The sequence below is a fragment of the Suricata suricatta genome, chromosome 3 (genome assembly GCF_006229205.1).
Source record: "Suricata suricatta isolate VVHF042 chromosome 3, meerkat_22Aug2017_6uvM2_HiC, whole genome shotgun sequence".
Lineage (NCBI taxonomy): Eukaryota > Metazoa > Chordata > Mammalia > Carnivora > Herpestidae > Suricata > Suricata suricatta.
The window spans coordinates 157450607-157468095 of NC_043702.1; the positions used below are offsets into that span (position 1 = coordinate 157450607).

Genomic DNA, 17489 nt, shown 5'->3' on the forward strand with positions numbered 1-17489 from the left:
AAAAAAATTAACAAAAATAATAGGGGAAAAACCCAAGACACACTTCCTAGGGGGAAAAAAACAAAACAAAACAAAACAAAAGAAAACAAAAAACCCAGCATGTAATTTCTGTCCTTGATGGAATGTATTAAATAAGCAAACACCCCCAACAAGCAAAACAAGTACTACAATGTAAAAATATTAAAAAAAGACAACCCTCTCACATGCATAAATGAAAGATTGCACACAAAGAACCCACATCTTTTCAAGCATCAATAGTAAATATTTTGCTACTATGTATGACTCTTATAATTAATCTCCAAAAGACTGGGTGGATTGTTTGGATGACAAATGTGTGTCACATGAGCAAAATATTCATAGAGACACTGTCAGGGAGATGCCTCTTTGTCCTAAAAGTATTTACTGTTCTTCATTATTCTGTGTAAATCTCTTCCCTGCTTCCCCGCCGCTAGCAACTTTTTTTCTCCCCTCAGAGACAGCCTAAATATTAAACATCACCTCTCCAAAGTTGCTCTCTCTGGTCACTTACAATAAAAGAGGGCCTCCCTGTCCACAGCTGTATGACTCATCACATCAGGCTGACTGTGGTAGCTCGCAACACTTAAAGTCCTCTGATATCTGTGTATATATTAATTTAATGTCTTTGTTCAATTTATTTACTTATATATTTTTAAGGTTTATTTACCTTGAGAGAGAGAGAGAGAAGGAGCAGGGGACTGGCGGGAGGAGGAGGAGTGGGCCAAGAGAGAAAGACGGAGGGAATCCCAGGCAGTCTGCACTGTCAGTGGGGAACCCAGTGCAGGGCTTGAACTCACAAACTGTGAGATCATAACCTGAGCCTAAATCAAGGGTTGGATGCTTAAACGACTGAGCCACCCAGTGCCCCAGTTTTATTTATTTTTCAAACTTTCTCTAGAGTGTGAATTCCATTTGGACATGGACAATATTGGTCTGGTTTACTGATGTATCCTTATCATTCACTGTTCGTTGGTGCACTACAGGCATTTGGTGGAGGAAAAATAAATAAATATGGCACATATTTATTTATACAATATTACTCAATATTTTATTTGCCAAATAGTAATTGAGTTGAATAACACACCTAGGAGTGTTAAGCCTGGCAGAAGGAATTCTTTCCTGTGGAAGGTATTTGAGATTTTTATCAGATCAACTCAGAAAATCTCTGTACAGTTATCAGGGGATGCAGTTCACCATAGTTCTTTTCTATGTACTATTAGGTTGATTTTACCTCCATATAAATGTGTATTCTTTGTTTAAATGTATAAATCATTTATAACCATATTTTCCATTTCCTTAATTTGGCCAAATCCACCTGAAATGTCATTTGCATCTAGAGAAATTGCTAATCAAGTTAAATTTAGGCTGCAAAATATGTTGTAAAATAATTATTGTAAAAAAAATTTCTCTTTTGGTCATGTTTTTAATTTCCTCTACAGTGCCATAATATTCTCAGAGTTTTACTGGGTCCCTCGCTGAAGTGAATAAAGGAATCATTAAAGTTATGAAAATAAATTCATTCTCCTCTCTTTCAATTTCCCCTTAGAAAATAATAAAATATTACCTTAGTGTTTTTTTTAAATGGCTCTACATTCATATTCTACATGTAATGAAATCATTTTTATGAGTACATCTTTCCTTGGAAAAACAGGGGAAGCTGTTTCTTTTAAGTGGCTTATTTTTTCTTTCTGTGATTTGGTTTTCAGAATATTCACTCCAGTTACAGAAATTATAAATGTTGCTTCTCCTACGCAGACCACATGACATATTATTACAGGCAAGACTCATTGTAATGTGGTGACCCCAGCCACACTACCAGGTGAACTTTTCAAATGAAAACATTCAGATAGATTGTGTATTTATGAATAAAAATAAATTTGCTTTTCAGGGAGTTTGGCCGCTGGAAAGTAAATAACCTTGCAGTCGAGAGGAGAAATTTCCTTGGCTCTCCTCTGCCTCTTGCTCCTGAATTCTTCCGCAACATAAGACTTTTGGGACGCCGACCTACCCTGCAGCAAATCACAGAAAATCTTATCAAGAAATATGGGACACATTTCTTGCTGTCTGCTACACTGGGAGGTATGACTCTTTGAAAATATTTGTGCCTGTGTGTGCTTGTGTGTAAAATTGAATAATTCAGCTAAAAATGTGCTGATTAATACAGATAGCTACAGTTTGAATAATTCTTGAATACATTCATTAATTTGTTCAATACATTTATTGAGTTATTACTAAATGCCTTCTATGGTGTTCCCAAAGGTGAGGCAGATGGTTATTACTTAGTTTTTACCCGAAGGCACCCAACAGTGTAATAGCATGCCTTAAATATAGTCTTAGTTTTTACACTCTTTAATGCAAGGTGATGTGACAAATTTATTTTAAAAATGAATAACAAACAGTTAAGTCACAAGTGGAAGTCATAACTTCTGATTACAGAGAGCAGGAAGAGATTCCTGGAGTAAATGTTAAAGATTTAAAATTATATTTTAGCACTATTTTAGTATTTCTGATTATGGTTGATATATGATATGAAAAGATAAATCAATAACTTTCAATTGTGATGTATAATGTAAAACTAAAGATTAATAATGTCACTTCTTCAATTTATAAATTTGTAAAACATATAAAATGGCAGCTTTAACATCATTAACTATGTTATATTGTAGTGCTGTATAATTCAGCATTTTGAATACACTAAAATGATATTTGGAGAGGTAACATGTAATAGGGAAAATATGATTTTCCAAAAACCTAAAAATATCCCAGAAGTCCATATATATTTGATTTTTTGCTGGACTTTAAATAATGTCCAACCATTTTATTTAGAAACAGATGTTACTCTTTCCTATAATAAAGAGCACTGAATATAATTGGGTAAAAACGCCATGCAAACGGTGATTTCCGCTTCCTTGTCAGTTTCCCAGTACATTGACTAAATACGGGCAGACTGATTCACACCATTGGGGACATGACATGAAAGGCCACATGTTCTTTTTCCCTGTCTTTGGAAATGAGTCACTTCTTTCCTTTACCTGCCAGTCCAATCTGTCAGTAAGTCATGCCAGTATTTTCCCCCCAAAATATATCCCATGTCAAACCTTTCTGACTTCTATCTCAATATCCCTAGACCAAGTTATCATGTTTCCCCTAGAATACTCCTTGGTCCATGCTCTGCCTAGATCTGTATGCACCTTGGATCAGGTCAAATCATTCCCTGTGTCAATTAGAACTAGCCACTTAAAATCCAAATGTCTTGCTGTGGTTTATAGTGCACTACATGAGTCATCTGACACTGGCTTTCATCGCAGACCTCAACTTTTCTCTTCTCTCATCATGCTGTATTTCTCAGGCAGAATGACCTTCAAGTGTTTCTGGTCAGTATTTCTGTTTATATGTTACTTTCCAAAGAGGGTTCTCCTGTCCACACTCCCAGGAACAGTGCCCAGTTGTCCACCAATAGTCTCTAGTATTTTATGATCTTGCTTTGTATTCTTCATAGTATTTATTTTATTTTTAATGTTTTATTTATTTTGAGAGAGAGAGCTCAAATGTAAGAGGGACAGAGAGAGAGAGAAAGAGAATGACAAGCAAACTGTGAGATCATGACCTGAGCCTAAATTAAGAGTTGGATGTTTAACCTATTGAGCCATCCAGATGCCTTTCTTCATAGTATTTATTTTTATGTGAAATTTTGTATTTATTACCTTCCTTATTTATTATCTGTCATTTCTGCATGTTTTTTGAGAAAACAGGACCTGGCTTATATTTGTCATCAATTTAGCTCCACAGTTAGAAGCACACAATAGATTCTCATTAAATATTTTAGGTCTTTTTTTGTTTATTTGGATCCTGATTTTTATTTTCATTTTTAAAGTAATCTCTACCCCCAACATGGGGGTTGTGACATTAAGAGTCACATGCACTATTGACTGAGCCTGTCAGGTGCCCCTGGATTCTAATTAAAATTTTTATTATATTTTTAAGTTTTAATTTACATCCAAGTTAGTTAGCATATAGTACAATAATGATTACAGGAGTAGAATCCAGTGTTATATCTGCTACATATAACACACAGATCTCATCTCTCAGTGCCCCTTGCCTATTTAGCCAACCCCCCACCACAACCTCCCCAGCAACCCTTAGTTTGTTCTATTTAGGAGTTTTGTCCCCCTCCCTGTTTTTATATTATTTTTGCTTCCCTTTCCTTATGTTCATCTGTTTTGTATCTTAAATTCCATGTGAGTGAAGTTATTTTTTGTCTTTCTCTGACTAATTTTGCTTAGCATAATACCTTCCAGTTCTATTCACATTTTTGCAAATGGCAAGATTTCATTCTTTTTGATTGTTGAGTAATACTCCATTTTTGTATATACCAATCTTCCTTATCCATTCATCTGTTGATGAAAACTTGGGCTCTTTTCATACTTCAGCTATTGTCAATACTGCTTCTATAAATATTAGGGTGTATGTGCCCCTTGGGGTAAATACCTAGTAGTCTACTTAGTAGGTGAGTTCTATTATTAGTTTTTTGGGTAGCCTTTGTATTGTTTTCCAGAGTGACTGCACTAGTTTGCATTCCCACCAGCAGTGTAAAAGACTTCCCCTTTTCTGCATCCTCACCAGCATCTGCTGTTGCCTGAGTTGTTACAGATAGCAATTCTGACCGGTGTGAGGTGGTATCGCATTGTAATTTTGATTTGTACTTCCCCGATGACCAGAGACATTAATCATTTTTTCATGTGTCTGTTAGTCACTTGGATGTCTTCTTTTGAAAAGTGTCTATTCATATCTTTTGCCCATTTCTTCATTGGATTATTTGGTTTTTGGGTATTGAATTTGATAAGTTTTTTATGGATTTTGGATACCAACCCTTTATCTGACATGTCATTTGCAAATATCTTCCTCCATTCTCTTGGTTGCCTTTTAGTTTTGCTGATTGTTTCCTTCACTGTGCAGAAGCTTTTTATCTTGATGAGGTCCCAATGGTTCATTATTGCTTTTGATTCCCTGGCCTCCAGAGATGTGTTGAGTAAGAAGTTGCTGTGGCCAGTCAAAAAAGGTTTTCCCTGCTTTCTCCTCTAGGATTTTAATGGCTTCCTGTTTTATGTTTATGTTAGGTCTTTCAATCATGTTGAGTTTATTGTTGGGTATGGTGTAAGAAAATGGTCCAGATTCATTCTCTGCATGTCACTGTACAATTTTCTCACCATTTGCTAAAGAGTCTGTCTGTATTCTATTGGACATTTTACCTTGCTTTGTCAAAGATTAGTTGGCCATATGTTTGTGGGTCCATTTCTGGGTTCTCTATTCTATTCCATTGATCTATGTGTCTGTTTTTGTGCCAATACCATACTGTCTTGATGGATGCAGCTTTGTAATACATCTTAACATCTGGGATTGTAATGCCTCCATCTTTGTTTGTTGGTTTTTTTTTTTCAAGATTGCTTTGGCTATGTGGGGTCTTTTCTGGTCCCATACAATATTTAGGATGGTTTGTATGGATTGTGTAGATAAAATGTGTAGATTGCTGTAGATAAAATTTGTAGATTGCTTTGGGTAGTATCAACATTTTAAAAATATTTGTCCTTCCACTCTATGAATATGGAATATTTTTACATTTCTTTGTCTCTTCTTCCATTTCTTTCATAAGCGCTCTATAGTTTTCAATGTGTAGATTTGTCACCTCTTTGGTTAGGTTTATTCCTAGGTATTTTACAGGTTTGGTGCAATTGTAAATGGGGTAGATTCCTTATTGCTGTTGCTTCATTATTGGTGTATAGAAATGCAACTGATTTCTCTGCATTGATTTTACATCCTACTACTTTGCTGAAACCATTGATCAGTTCTACCAAGTTTTTTTGTGGAATATTTGGGTTTTCCATGTGGAGTATTATGTCCTCTGTGAAGAGTGAAAATTTGACTTCCTCCTGGTTGATTTAGATGCATTTGGATGTTCTCTGATTGCTGAGGTTAGGACTTCCAATACTATATTAAATAACAGTGGTAAGAGTAAACATCCCTGTTGTCCTCCTGACCTCAGTTGGAAAGCTCTCAGTTTTTCCCTATTGAGGATGATATTAGTGGTTGGTCTCTCCTGCATGGCTTTTATAATCTTGAGGTGTGATGCTTTTGTCACTACTTTCTTGAGGGTTTTTATCAAGAAAGAATGCTGTATTTTTTAGAATGCTTTCTCTATATCTATGGAGAGGATCATGTAGTTCTTGTCCTTTCTTTTAGTAATGTGCCATATCACATTGATTGATATGCAGATGTTGAACCAGCCTTGCATTCCAGGTATAAATCCCACTTGATGGTGGTGAATAATTCTTTTAGTGCATCCTTGGAACTGGTTGGCTAGCCTCATGTTGAGAACTTTTGCACCCATGTTCATCAGGGAAATTGGTCTGTAGCTCTCCTTTTAGTGGGTCTTTGTCTGGTTTTGGAATCAAGATAATGCTGGCCTCATAGAATGGGTTTGGAAGTTTTCCTTCCATTTCTGTTTTTTGGAACAGCTTCAAAAGAATAGGTGTTAAATCCTCTTAACTGGTATAATTCCCCTGGAAAGCCATCTGGACTCTTGCTTTGTGAGAGGTTTTTTTTTTTTTTTTTTAATGTTTATTCATTTTTAGAGACAGAACACAAGCAGGGAGGGGAATGAGAGAGAGAGAGAGAGAGAGAGAGAGAGAGAGAGAGAGAGAATCTGAAGTTGTCTCCAGGTGCTGAGCTGTCTGCACAGACTTTAATGTGGGGCTTGAACTCACACACTGCAAGCTGAAGGTAGAAGCTTAACTTACTGAGACACCCAGGTGCCCCAGGAGGTTTTCATTACTAATTCAGTTTCTTTAGTGGTTATGGGTCTGTTGAAATTTTCTATTTCTTCCTGTTTCAGTTTTTTTTTTTGTTTATATGTTTCTAGGAATTCGTCCATCTCTTTCAGATTCCCAATTTATTAGCATATATTGATTATAATAGTCTCCTATTTTTGTTTGTATCTATATAGTATTGCTTGTGATCTCTCCTTTTATGTTCTTGATTTTACTTATTTGGGTGCTACTCTTTTTTGGGGGGTTCAAACTGGCTATTGGATTCACCAATTTTGTTAATTTTTTTCAAGGAACCAGCTCCTGGTTTCATTGATCTTTTCTACTACTTTCTTTTTTGCTTTTTGATAATATTGATTTCTGCTCTAATCTTTAATATTTCTTGTCTTCTGATGGTTTGGAGTTTTATTTGCTATTCTTTCTCCATCTCTTTAAGGTGTAAGGTTAAGGTTGCATATCTGAGACCTTTCTTCCATCTTTAGGAAGACCTGGATTGCCATATGCATCCCTCTTATGACCGCCTTTGCTGCATCCCAGAGGTTTTGGACTGTGGTGTTACCATTTTCATTGGCTTCCATGTACTTTTTAATTTCCTCTTTAACTTCTTGGTTAAACCATTCATTCTCTAGTAAATTTCTTTAGTATTCAATATTTGTTCTTTCCAAAATTTTTTCTTGTGGTGATTTTGAGTTTCATAGGGTTGTGGTCTGAAAATATGCATGATATGATCTCTATCTTTTTGTAGTTGTTGAGGGCTGATTTGTATCCTAGTATGTGATCTGTTTTGGAGAATATTCCATGTGTACTTGAAAAGAATGTATATTCTATTGTTTTAGGATGCAATTTTCTGAATATATCTGTTAAATTCATCTGGTCCAGTGTGTCACTGAGAAACATTGTTTCCTTATTGATTTTCTGCTTATATGATCTGTTCGTTGTTGTAAGTGGGTGTTGAAAATCCCCTACCATTATGGTATTATTGTCAAAGAGTTTCTTTATGTTTGTGTTTAATTGATTGATATACTTGGATTTCCTCCACATCTGGGGCATTAATGGTTACAATTGTTAGAGCTTCTTGGTAAATACACCCCTTAATTGTGATATAATGCTTTTTTACATCTTTTGTTACAGTCTTTATTTTAAAATCTAGAGTGTCTGAGATAAGTATGGCTACTCTGGCTTTCTTTGGGCCACCATTAGCATGGTAGATTTTTATCCATCCCTTTAGGTTCAATCTAAAGGTGTCTTAAGGTCTAAAATGGGTCTCTTATAAACAACATATAAATGGATCTTATTTTCATATCCACTTTGTTACCCTATGTTTTTTGATTGGAGCATTGAGTCCATTGACATTTTGAGTGGGTACTGAAAGATATAAACTTATTTCCATTCGGTTGCCTTTAGAGTAAGCGTTTCTGATCGTGTTCTCTTGTCCTTTCTAGTCTTTGTTGCTTTTGGTCTTTTTTATTTTGTTTTGTCTTTTCTCCCTTCAAATTTCTTGTGAGGCTGGTTTAGTGGGGATGAACTCCTTTAGTTTTTGTTTGTCTAGCAAACTCTTTATCTCTTTTTCTATTTTGAATGACAACCTTGCTAGGTAAAGAAGTCTTGGCTGCCTATTTTTTCCAATTGAGCACATTGATTTTATCCTACCACTCCTTTCTGGCCTGCCAAGTTTCTGTGGATCAACCTGCTTTGAATCTGCCCTTTCTTCCCTTGTAGGTTAAGGACTTTTTTTTCCCCTTTGCTGCTTTCATAAATCTTTCCTTGTCTGTGTATTTTGTGAATTTGATTATGATATGCCTTGTTGATGGGAGTTATCTGTGCTTCCTGCATTTTGATGTCTGAATTTTTCCACAGTCGAAAGTTTTCTACTCTGATTTGTCCACATAAACTTTCTACCCCTTTTTCTCTCTCTTCATCTTTGGGGACCCTTATGATTTAAATGTTGTTCATTTTTAATGAGGTGCTGAGTTTCTCCAATTCTTATATCTTGTTCTTTTGCCTTAGTTTTCTTCTTTTTTCCTGCTTCATTATTCTCCAGAAGTGCTTCTTTTATATCACTGATTTACTGTTCTGCTTCATTCATCCTTGCCATTGTGGCAATCTTTGAGATCACCTCTCAGTTATTGCATTTTAAATTTCATCCTGACTAGATTTTACTTTTTGTTATCTCCACAGAAACGGATTCTACATTTTTTTTTAACCCCAGGTAGTATTCTTTTTATCTTGACTCTAAATTTTGATTTAGACATTTTGCTTATATCTGTGTTGATGTGGCATTGACTGTCACTGACTGTCATTTCTTCCTGCTTTTTCTTTTGGGGTGAATTTCTAAATTTCATCACTTTGGAGAAAAAATTAATGAAATTAAAAATAAATTTAAAAAATTAAAACAACACACAAAAAATAAACCAAAGAAAGCTAGATTCAAGGTCTGTTTTATTCTGATTGTTGGAAGAAGTGTGATAGAATAGAGAAGGAAGGGAAATAAAAGAAAAGAAAAAAAAGGAAAAAAACGTAAGAAAAAAGTAAGAAAATATTTAAAAATTTAAAAAATTATATAAAATAGAATAAAGTGAAATGAAGAAAGTAAAATAAACTAAAACATTTACAAAAAATTTAAAAATATAGTAGAAAAAAGGGAAATTTTTCATAAAAACATAAAAGAAAAAATAATTCTTGTTTTGTATCCAAGAATTAAAAAAAAAAAAGAATAGATGAACTATAACACAGAAGGAAGTCTGAACAAAATTACATGTAGTTTCTGCTAGAAGTCAAACTATGAAGCACTTTATAGTCCACACACGAAGCACTGAGCAGAGGGAGAGACTTGTGGTTGTCCTCTAGGGCATGTTTGGCACAGGTAGATGGGGCTTGATGTAAAGGCTCCATACTTTTCTAGGTGTCACTGCTTAGCTTACTGACGTGGATTGGTGTGGCACACATACACGCATATGCATATGTGCAGAAGAGTTAAAAATGGCGTCAGCCATCTTCCCAGTCTCTAGCATCAGAACTCTATGCTCTCGCCAACTGGCAATCAAGTAACCCTCTTTTTTTCTCCAGCTTCCATGTACTACCTGTTTCTCCACTGTCCAAAATCAAGCATACAGCCTGCTAAACGGCACCTGCCCCCAAAATTTTATCTCAGTTGGGGCTGTGTTTCCAAATCCTTCACTACTGAGGGTCATGTGGTTTGAACCTGCTCCGTCTTTCTGGAGGAGGATCTCTTGGGTCACGGCCTGGTGTCAGCTGCCCCTAAGAACACTCATGTGACTGCACTTCTGCAGAGGCCCACTGCCCCAGGAAACTCTCACACCATCATGTAGCAACAATGGTTCATTTACTATGGTAAATCACAGCACACATCTGGTGCCAAGCTTCTCCATACCTTAGTGTCTTTGTTCCAATACCAGCACACGCAGCTGTAATCCGGGGTCTGCTGGAACATTTTCCTGTGGGTAAGCTGCAGGTCTCTACAAAATGTCCTCTCAGCTGGGGAAGTGCCTCTCCACAGGGGGTCTGAGGGTCCATCAGACTTTGCCGTCTGCTCCTGGGGATTCACCCTTTCCACGAGAGCACTGCCAGGTATCAAGCTGAGGAGTTTCTGACTCTGTGCTCCCTGTTTATAGAATTCCAATAGCAACCAAGCCTTCTTATGTCTTCTATCTCCCTTTCTTGTTCAGTTCCTGTGGGTGTTTCTACTCTTTCACTCCAGCTGCTTTTGAGAAGAGTGGTTTTCCTGTACTCTTCCCCTTCCCCTCATCTCTGTCCTGTCTCCACCAACAAAAAACAACTCCCCATCACCCCACAGCTTCTCTCTTCCCCAGTTCACCTCTCCATGCCACATACCTGCTGAGTTCTGTGCCTCAAATTATGCAGATTGGTGTGTTAGTGCTCAGATCAAATTTCTAGGTGTGGAAAATAGCTTGGTGCTGATCTAGATGCATTTCAGGAATGAAAGCAGATAATTTCTTGGCTCCTCACCCCATTCTACTCATGAAATATTTGTTAAATTAATAAATGAGACTACATTTTGCTTAGAAGCTGAGGTTTTTAGGTTCACTAAATAGATGTCAAATGTATGACACACACAGAGAATAACTGAGATTGAATTCAAAAAGAAGGGAGAATGAAAAACAAACACAAAGAACCAAACAATCAGTTAAACAAAGATTCAAATTGGATAGAATTAGGATACAAGCAAGAGTGGGTGAGCAAGACATGGAGAAATTGGAAAAGTATAGTCCTGGGCACATTGAGAAAATGTAAGTCTGTCATGGGACTCTAAGGAATTAAAGGCGGAAGATGTAGATGGCCAGGGAGACAGGAAATGCCAGCCATGAAAACACATTATCTTTGTTCCCCATAAATGGATAATAGCAAAATAGTAAGATGAAGAGATCAGACAAAGCAGGTGTTGAAAATTGGCTATCCCACTTTTTTCACTCTAATTTAAAATTGTTAAAAATACTAGGTAACTTCTCTGATTTTTAGCTTGTTTTTAGGAGAAAGTGGGAGAGTAATATCTGTGTGGGAGGGCCATGGGAAGATTAGTATCCATGTAGGAAAATGCTCTTAACACAATGTATGGTATAATGTAGACATGCAATGTATTTCTATCCAGAAAACAAATATGAAATATTCCAATAACTATAAAAAATCATTCTGTGAAAACTGCATCTATTGGCTTAGTAAAGTCAATGATTAATAAAATAGAATCTGAAGTAAAAGTGAAAATTATTACTGTAACTTCTATTTTTTTATTTTTATTTTTTAAAGTTTATTTTCTTTGAGAGAGATGAATGGGGAAGGGACAGAGAGAAAGGAGGTGAGAGAAAATCTCAAGCAGACTCTGCACTGTCAATGCAGAGCCCTGTGCAGGGCTGTATCTCACAAACCGTGAGATTATGACCTGACCCATGATCAACAGTTGGATGCTTAACCAATTGAGCCACCCAGGCGTCCTGTCTAATTTCTTTTAAAAAGTTCAGTGGTGTTGCACTGATATCAGGCTTCATTATGTTAGTGTCAACAATGTGGAATACTCAGAAGAATTTCAGAATATAAAATACATTTTCAAATAAGAAAAGAAGCAAGTGACAGGGGAAAGGCAGAGACATAAGTTATGGTGACTTTTTAATTGTTTTCATTGTTTTGGCATTGCAAATGCCACATTTTGACCTTCAGATTTGTTTTATTGTGTATGCCTTTATTTATTTTTTTTATGAACAAGGTTCAAAAATCTTTTGGATTAAATCTTTTCTTCAGATTGATTATTCAATGATGGTAATCTGCTCTCTTAAAATTGCTTTACTTCAGTTATTTAAAATCTTATCCAAGCATTTTCTTAAATGAAATGTGAGTGGGTGTGGGTTGGGGAAGGGAAGAAATAGAGTTGCACGCTAGCCCTCTAACCTCTGACTATTCCTTGGAGTTAGTGTTCTGAGTATTTTCTATTGGAATTTTCTTTTTATCTGTGAATGTTACTTATGTTTTCTTTCATGAATCTCTGTTGGATCGTGTTAATAATTTAGCTAAGATGCATGAAATTATTTATGTAGCTTAAGGATATAAACTATTAGTAATTAACAAGTACACCAGGTTGATTTCAGATGATTTTTAAAATATTGCTGTTATAATTACACTAAGGCTTTTTTGTTGCTGTAAGTATATTTTAGTTTTATATGTTTTACCTACTTGAACATGAAATTGTTTAATTCCATTAAAAATGAGACTTTTGGTGTTTAACTGGAGCTATTCTCTCTCTTAACTGAGTAAAAACCCTAATAATAGCACACTGTAGATGTCATTTATATAAGCAAACATTTTAAGTGAAAGGGCAGGGGTTTTTTTACTTCCTAAGTAACCATATCTTCAACTAAATTTAAACATTTTAAAAAATGAGTTGAGTGTAAAATACTTTCAGTATTAAGGTGATGAAAAAGAAATAAGTGAAAAATGTCTTTTTTTCCTTGAGTTATTTAGTACATCATATTATTGACTTAGACATAAAACTTTGGATAGCATATTTGAAGCCTTTAATGGGATATTTTATGATAGATAAAGCCAGTGATTGAATTATCTCCCTATAGGGAAAAATAAATTATAAAAAACCTTCTTCAATATATATCATTTTCCACATTTATTTCATCTTATAGCTTCCAGACTATTTATCAATAGAGTAATTCAGCTTGCTTCTATTTGGATAATGATATCTAAACTCCATCACTGTTTAAATATCTAAAGTAAGCTACTCAATTTGAAGAATCAATCTTGAAAATGATTGCACTACTGGGATATATTGATTTCTAGCTATGGAATATATTTCATGACTGTTTTTATAATATATTCCATTATAATACAATATATGACAAACCCTGAAGTAAAAGTGTATCTGTGTACTGAATATAGAACAACAAAAATGAGAATAGGAAAAAAAAGAAAAAGATCTTAAAACTTTGGGTTGACAGGGGAGAGGGAGGGTGTCTACTATGAAGCAGTAAAACTAGGTTCTGCACCAAATGAAAGAGACAAATGGCTATGGAAGATGGAACCAAAAAATTCAGTTACAATTTTATAAAATGTTGTAACAAACTGTTTATAGTAATTTTATTTTTTAAATGTTTATTTATTTGAGAGAGAGAGAGTGAGAGAGAGCACAAGTACACTAATCAGGGAGATTCAAAGGGAGGGAGATAGTGAATTCTAAGTAGCTTCTGCGCTGTCAGGACAGAGCCCGATGTGGGACTTGATCCATGAACCATGAGATCATGACCTGAGAGAAAATCAAAGAGTCTGGACACTCAACTGACTGAGCCACCCTGGTGCCCCTATGGTAATTTCCAATGGCACCCAATCTTCATCTCCAGTGGTATGCAGACTTGTCTAAGTGTCATGCTTATAGCCCTGACCCACCTGTAATCACAGAAGCATGTGTGTGGCTCCCTCTCAAGCTAGGCTCTCTGAAGCCCAACACACTGAAGAGAATAGAGCTCGTGCTCCCTCCTGACAAGCACAACCTGAAGAGAAAGAAGAAGTGGGGTTACTCACATAAGTCACTTTCTTACACCAGCCTCTCTGTTAACTCACTCACTGGACTTTTGTGAGTAGAATCAGCGATGCAGGGACAACGAGGATTGTTTGGGCAAAATACCTTCGCATGAAGAGGAGAGCAGGAAAAAGTACTCTTTACTTGATAGAGATATTTTTTAAAAATCAAACCAAAATTCATTCTAGGAGCAACTAGATAATCTATTAAGATATGTTCACTTGCAACTTTGGAAAATATTTTTTACTCTCAGCAAGATAAAAACAAGTCCCGTTTGACCACTGGCTTTGAATGTACAGAATTGTAAATGCCATGATTAAATTTTAGTGGAAATAGTTACCTTTTTTTAAGTTTGTGTGGTTTTTATAATTTCTTTCCTGCAAGTGCTTCTTATGAGAACATATCTTGTCATTATCACATTGTTCAAAGTAAACATTTTATCAGATATTTAATTTTGTTTATATAAAGAAAATATTTTCTTCATTAATTGAATACATGATTGAATGTCCACAGTAGCATTAACTTACTGCCATAGTTATTTATAATAATGAATATTATCTCAATAACCACTTACTGAATAAGTTGCTATGGTTGCAAAGCTTTAGCTTGAAAAGTGTTACCATATATTGTTTGTATGTGTATCTCGTTCAAGAAGAACAGAGCAGAGTCATGCAGTAAGATATACTATAGGTAGAACAACAATTCAATTTTTTTTAAAAATTGCCTTACATCCATGTAAGATTCCAAATATCTTTGTGTAATTTCAGAAATGCCCAATTCTCACTCTTCCCTACGTAATTGATATTCTGTATAAAGTGCCAACGGATAGTTTTATCTCTACATCACATTCAACCCTTTTTCAACATTGATTAATAGTGTGTTTCTCATTTTCATTTGGCCTCGTCTTAGGAAATATACATTCTTTTATTTTAGTTTAACTGTAGCATAATTAAAAAAGAAATTCTGCTAAAAATATATGTAATATGTTTCTTAAGCAAAAAGAAATATTCACTGAAAATGTGTAGAACTATTTCCTCTCTTAGAACTATTTCTTTCTTAGAATGCATAGTCTGCTTTAAGAAAAAAAAAAACTGAAAGGAAACAATCTTTTCAGAAGCTTATATCCCAGGGAATCATTAAACTAATGGTATTGAAAAGGAAAAAGAAAAAAATAAAAAAACCCTGCCATACTGGTTGTTAGAGCTCATGCTACTTAAGATGACTTACATCCATTCCTCTCTGCCTCTGTCTCAATCAGTCTCTCATCTCTTTCTTTTACCCTAGATCTCTAATATTTATCTAATATCTCTAATAAAAAAGAAAATGTTTTAAGAAATAAAAATTAGAGTAATATTGTTAATTAAATTTTAATGGTTTATAAGGCATTTATCTACTGAAAAGCTCTGAAACCATTTAGTAAATAATCATAAATATAATACAAAAGACAATGGGATTAAAATTGCATTTGTGCAATCTTATGCCAATTGATCTTTTTTCTCTTAATTAAATGTTTGTTTGTTTATCTCTCTGACAAATTTATTCCTGCCTCCCACAACCCCTCCAGGAACTCTGTTTGTTCTCCATATATAAGAGTCTCTTATTTTTGTCCTTCCTTCCATGTTTCTGTACCATCCTTGCTTCCCTTCCCTTCTGTTAATCTGTTTTGTATCTTGAAGTCCTCATATGAGTGAAGTCATATGATATTTGTCTTTCTCTGACTGACTAATTTATCTTAGCATAATATCCTCTAGTTCCATCCACATAGTTGCAAATGGCAAGATTTCATTCTTTTTGATTGCCTAGTAACACTCCATTGTGTATATCATGTCTGTATCCTTTCATCCATCAATGGACATTTGGGCTCTCTATTCTTTGGCAATTGTTGATAGTGCCATTATAAATGTTGGGGTGCATGTGTCCCTTGAATATAGCACATCTGTATCCCTTGGATAAAAACCTAATAATGCAACTACAGGGTCATAGAGTATGAAGTGGGGGAGAGCCAGAGAGGAAGGGAGACAGAATCTGAAGCAGGCTCCAGGCTCCAAGCCGTCAGCACAGAGCCCAATGCAAGGCTCAAATTCGAGAACCAGGTGATCATGACCTGAACCAAAAGTCAGATGCTCACCCCTCAATTGATATTTATAATGACCTTACTGGTAACTAAGTCAAAGAATAAATGTTAAGTTTTAGAATTTTATAAATTGACTTATAGCTCTTTGGTAAGATAGATAATTCATCTGTACACTGACAAACATGTACTAAGTGACTTAGAACAATGCAAAGACTCAAAACTTTTCTTAAAGGAACACACAGGTGACTGATAAACACAGACATTTAAATTGGTAATACTTTTACTGTGGATTAGAGCCTATTACTCTAGTGGGGTTCATGGTCCAACAGCACCAGCATCGCCTTGGAGCTGTTTGAACGGCAGAATCTCAGATTCCATCTCAGATTAATGAATCAGAATCTACATGTTAACAAGATCTTTGGGTGATTTATATGCACATTAAGTTTGAATAGCACTGTTTAGAATATCTATATAAATTTAGAGTGTTCTTAACTCTTCCAGAAATCTCACTTCTGAAAATTAATCTTGCCAAAATAATAACAGGAGTTTATAACTATACATAACAAAAATGTTCATTATAACACAGTTTGTAAACAACTCCAAAATAGAGGTGACTTAACTGTGTTTCACTCAGGGTAGATTCAGTTTCATCTGATATGGGAACTATTTATTTCCAGTTCCTCTTCTTTTATGTCATTGTTCTATAGAGAATATTATGATATCTGGAAAATTTTGCTTAGAACTTTTTCAGATATTTTGGAGGATAACTGTTAATAATCATAAAGTCAGTTGCTTTCATTTGGAGTGCTTTGCAAAACACATTATGTTTCTTTGACAAAGCTCTATAAGACCAGTTATTTCCTTCTGTAATATCTTACAGATGCCAATTGGTATTAGGCCAACATGTCTGCTTTTACTGCTTTTATATATTTGGCTCTGCTTCTTGTCAGAAGCCTAGTTTTCTCAGATTTATTTTTTTATGCCTGTTTGTTTCTGAAACACTGTTTTTCTACAACACTACATCAGTAGAAAGATATCATCAGGACATTTACCTTTTAACATGGTAAGCTAAGAAAGGATGCTCATCAGTAGTGAGAGCATCTGTAAAAACTGAAATATAATTTCAAAAAACAGCTATCCCCAAAATATCATGAGATTTTAGCACAAGGAATAATGTAATCTCTCATTACCAAAATGTAGGATAATGTATTTTTCAGTTAAAATGATACATCAAACGTAAAACCTGCAATTACATTAAGCTATGTTTGCGTTGCTTATTCCTAGAAGAAAGATTGCTACCCAAATAGCAGTTCTTTATAAGTAAAACTGGCACAAAAGCAAAACAGACATTCACAATCATATCTTCCAGAGTAAGGAAATTGAATGGTCAGGAAGATACCTGCCATAAATGTACAGTTGTGTGTGTGTGTGTGTGTACGTATGTGTGTGTGTTTGTCTGAATGGAACATACATTATATGTCGGTAGACTAAGCCAAAGATGGAACAATGATCACACAAACACAGG

At 35.1% G+C, this 17489-nt stretch overlaps 1 protein-coding gene across 4 annotated transcripts in view; it reads left to right on the forward strand.

Moving 5' to 3' along the window:
- Positions 1-17489, forward strand: part of BRINP3 (BMP/retinoic acid inducible neural specific 3) — a 414132-nt gene that overhangs the window by 195891 nt on the left and 200752 nt on the right. For all 4 annotated transcript variants that reach the window (XM_029935640.1, XM_029935642.1, XM_029935641.1 and 1 more), the window contains one exon: positions 1907-2097. In XM_029935640.1, coding sequence (XP_029791500.1) covers positions 1907-2097 — 191 coding nt within the window. The remainder of the gene's footprint in view (positions 1-1906; positions 2098-17489) is intronic.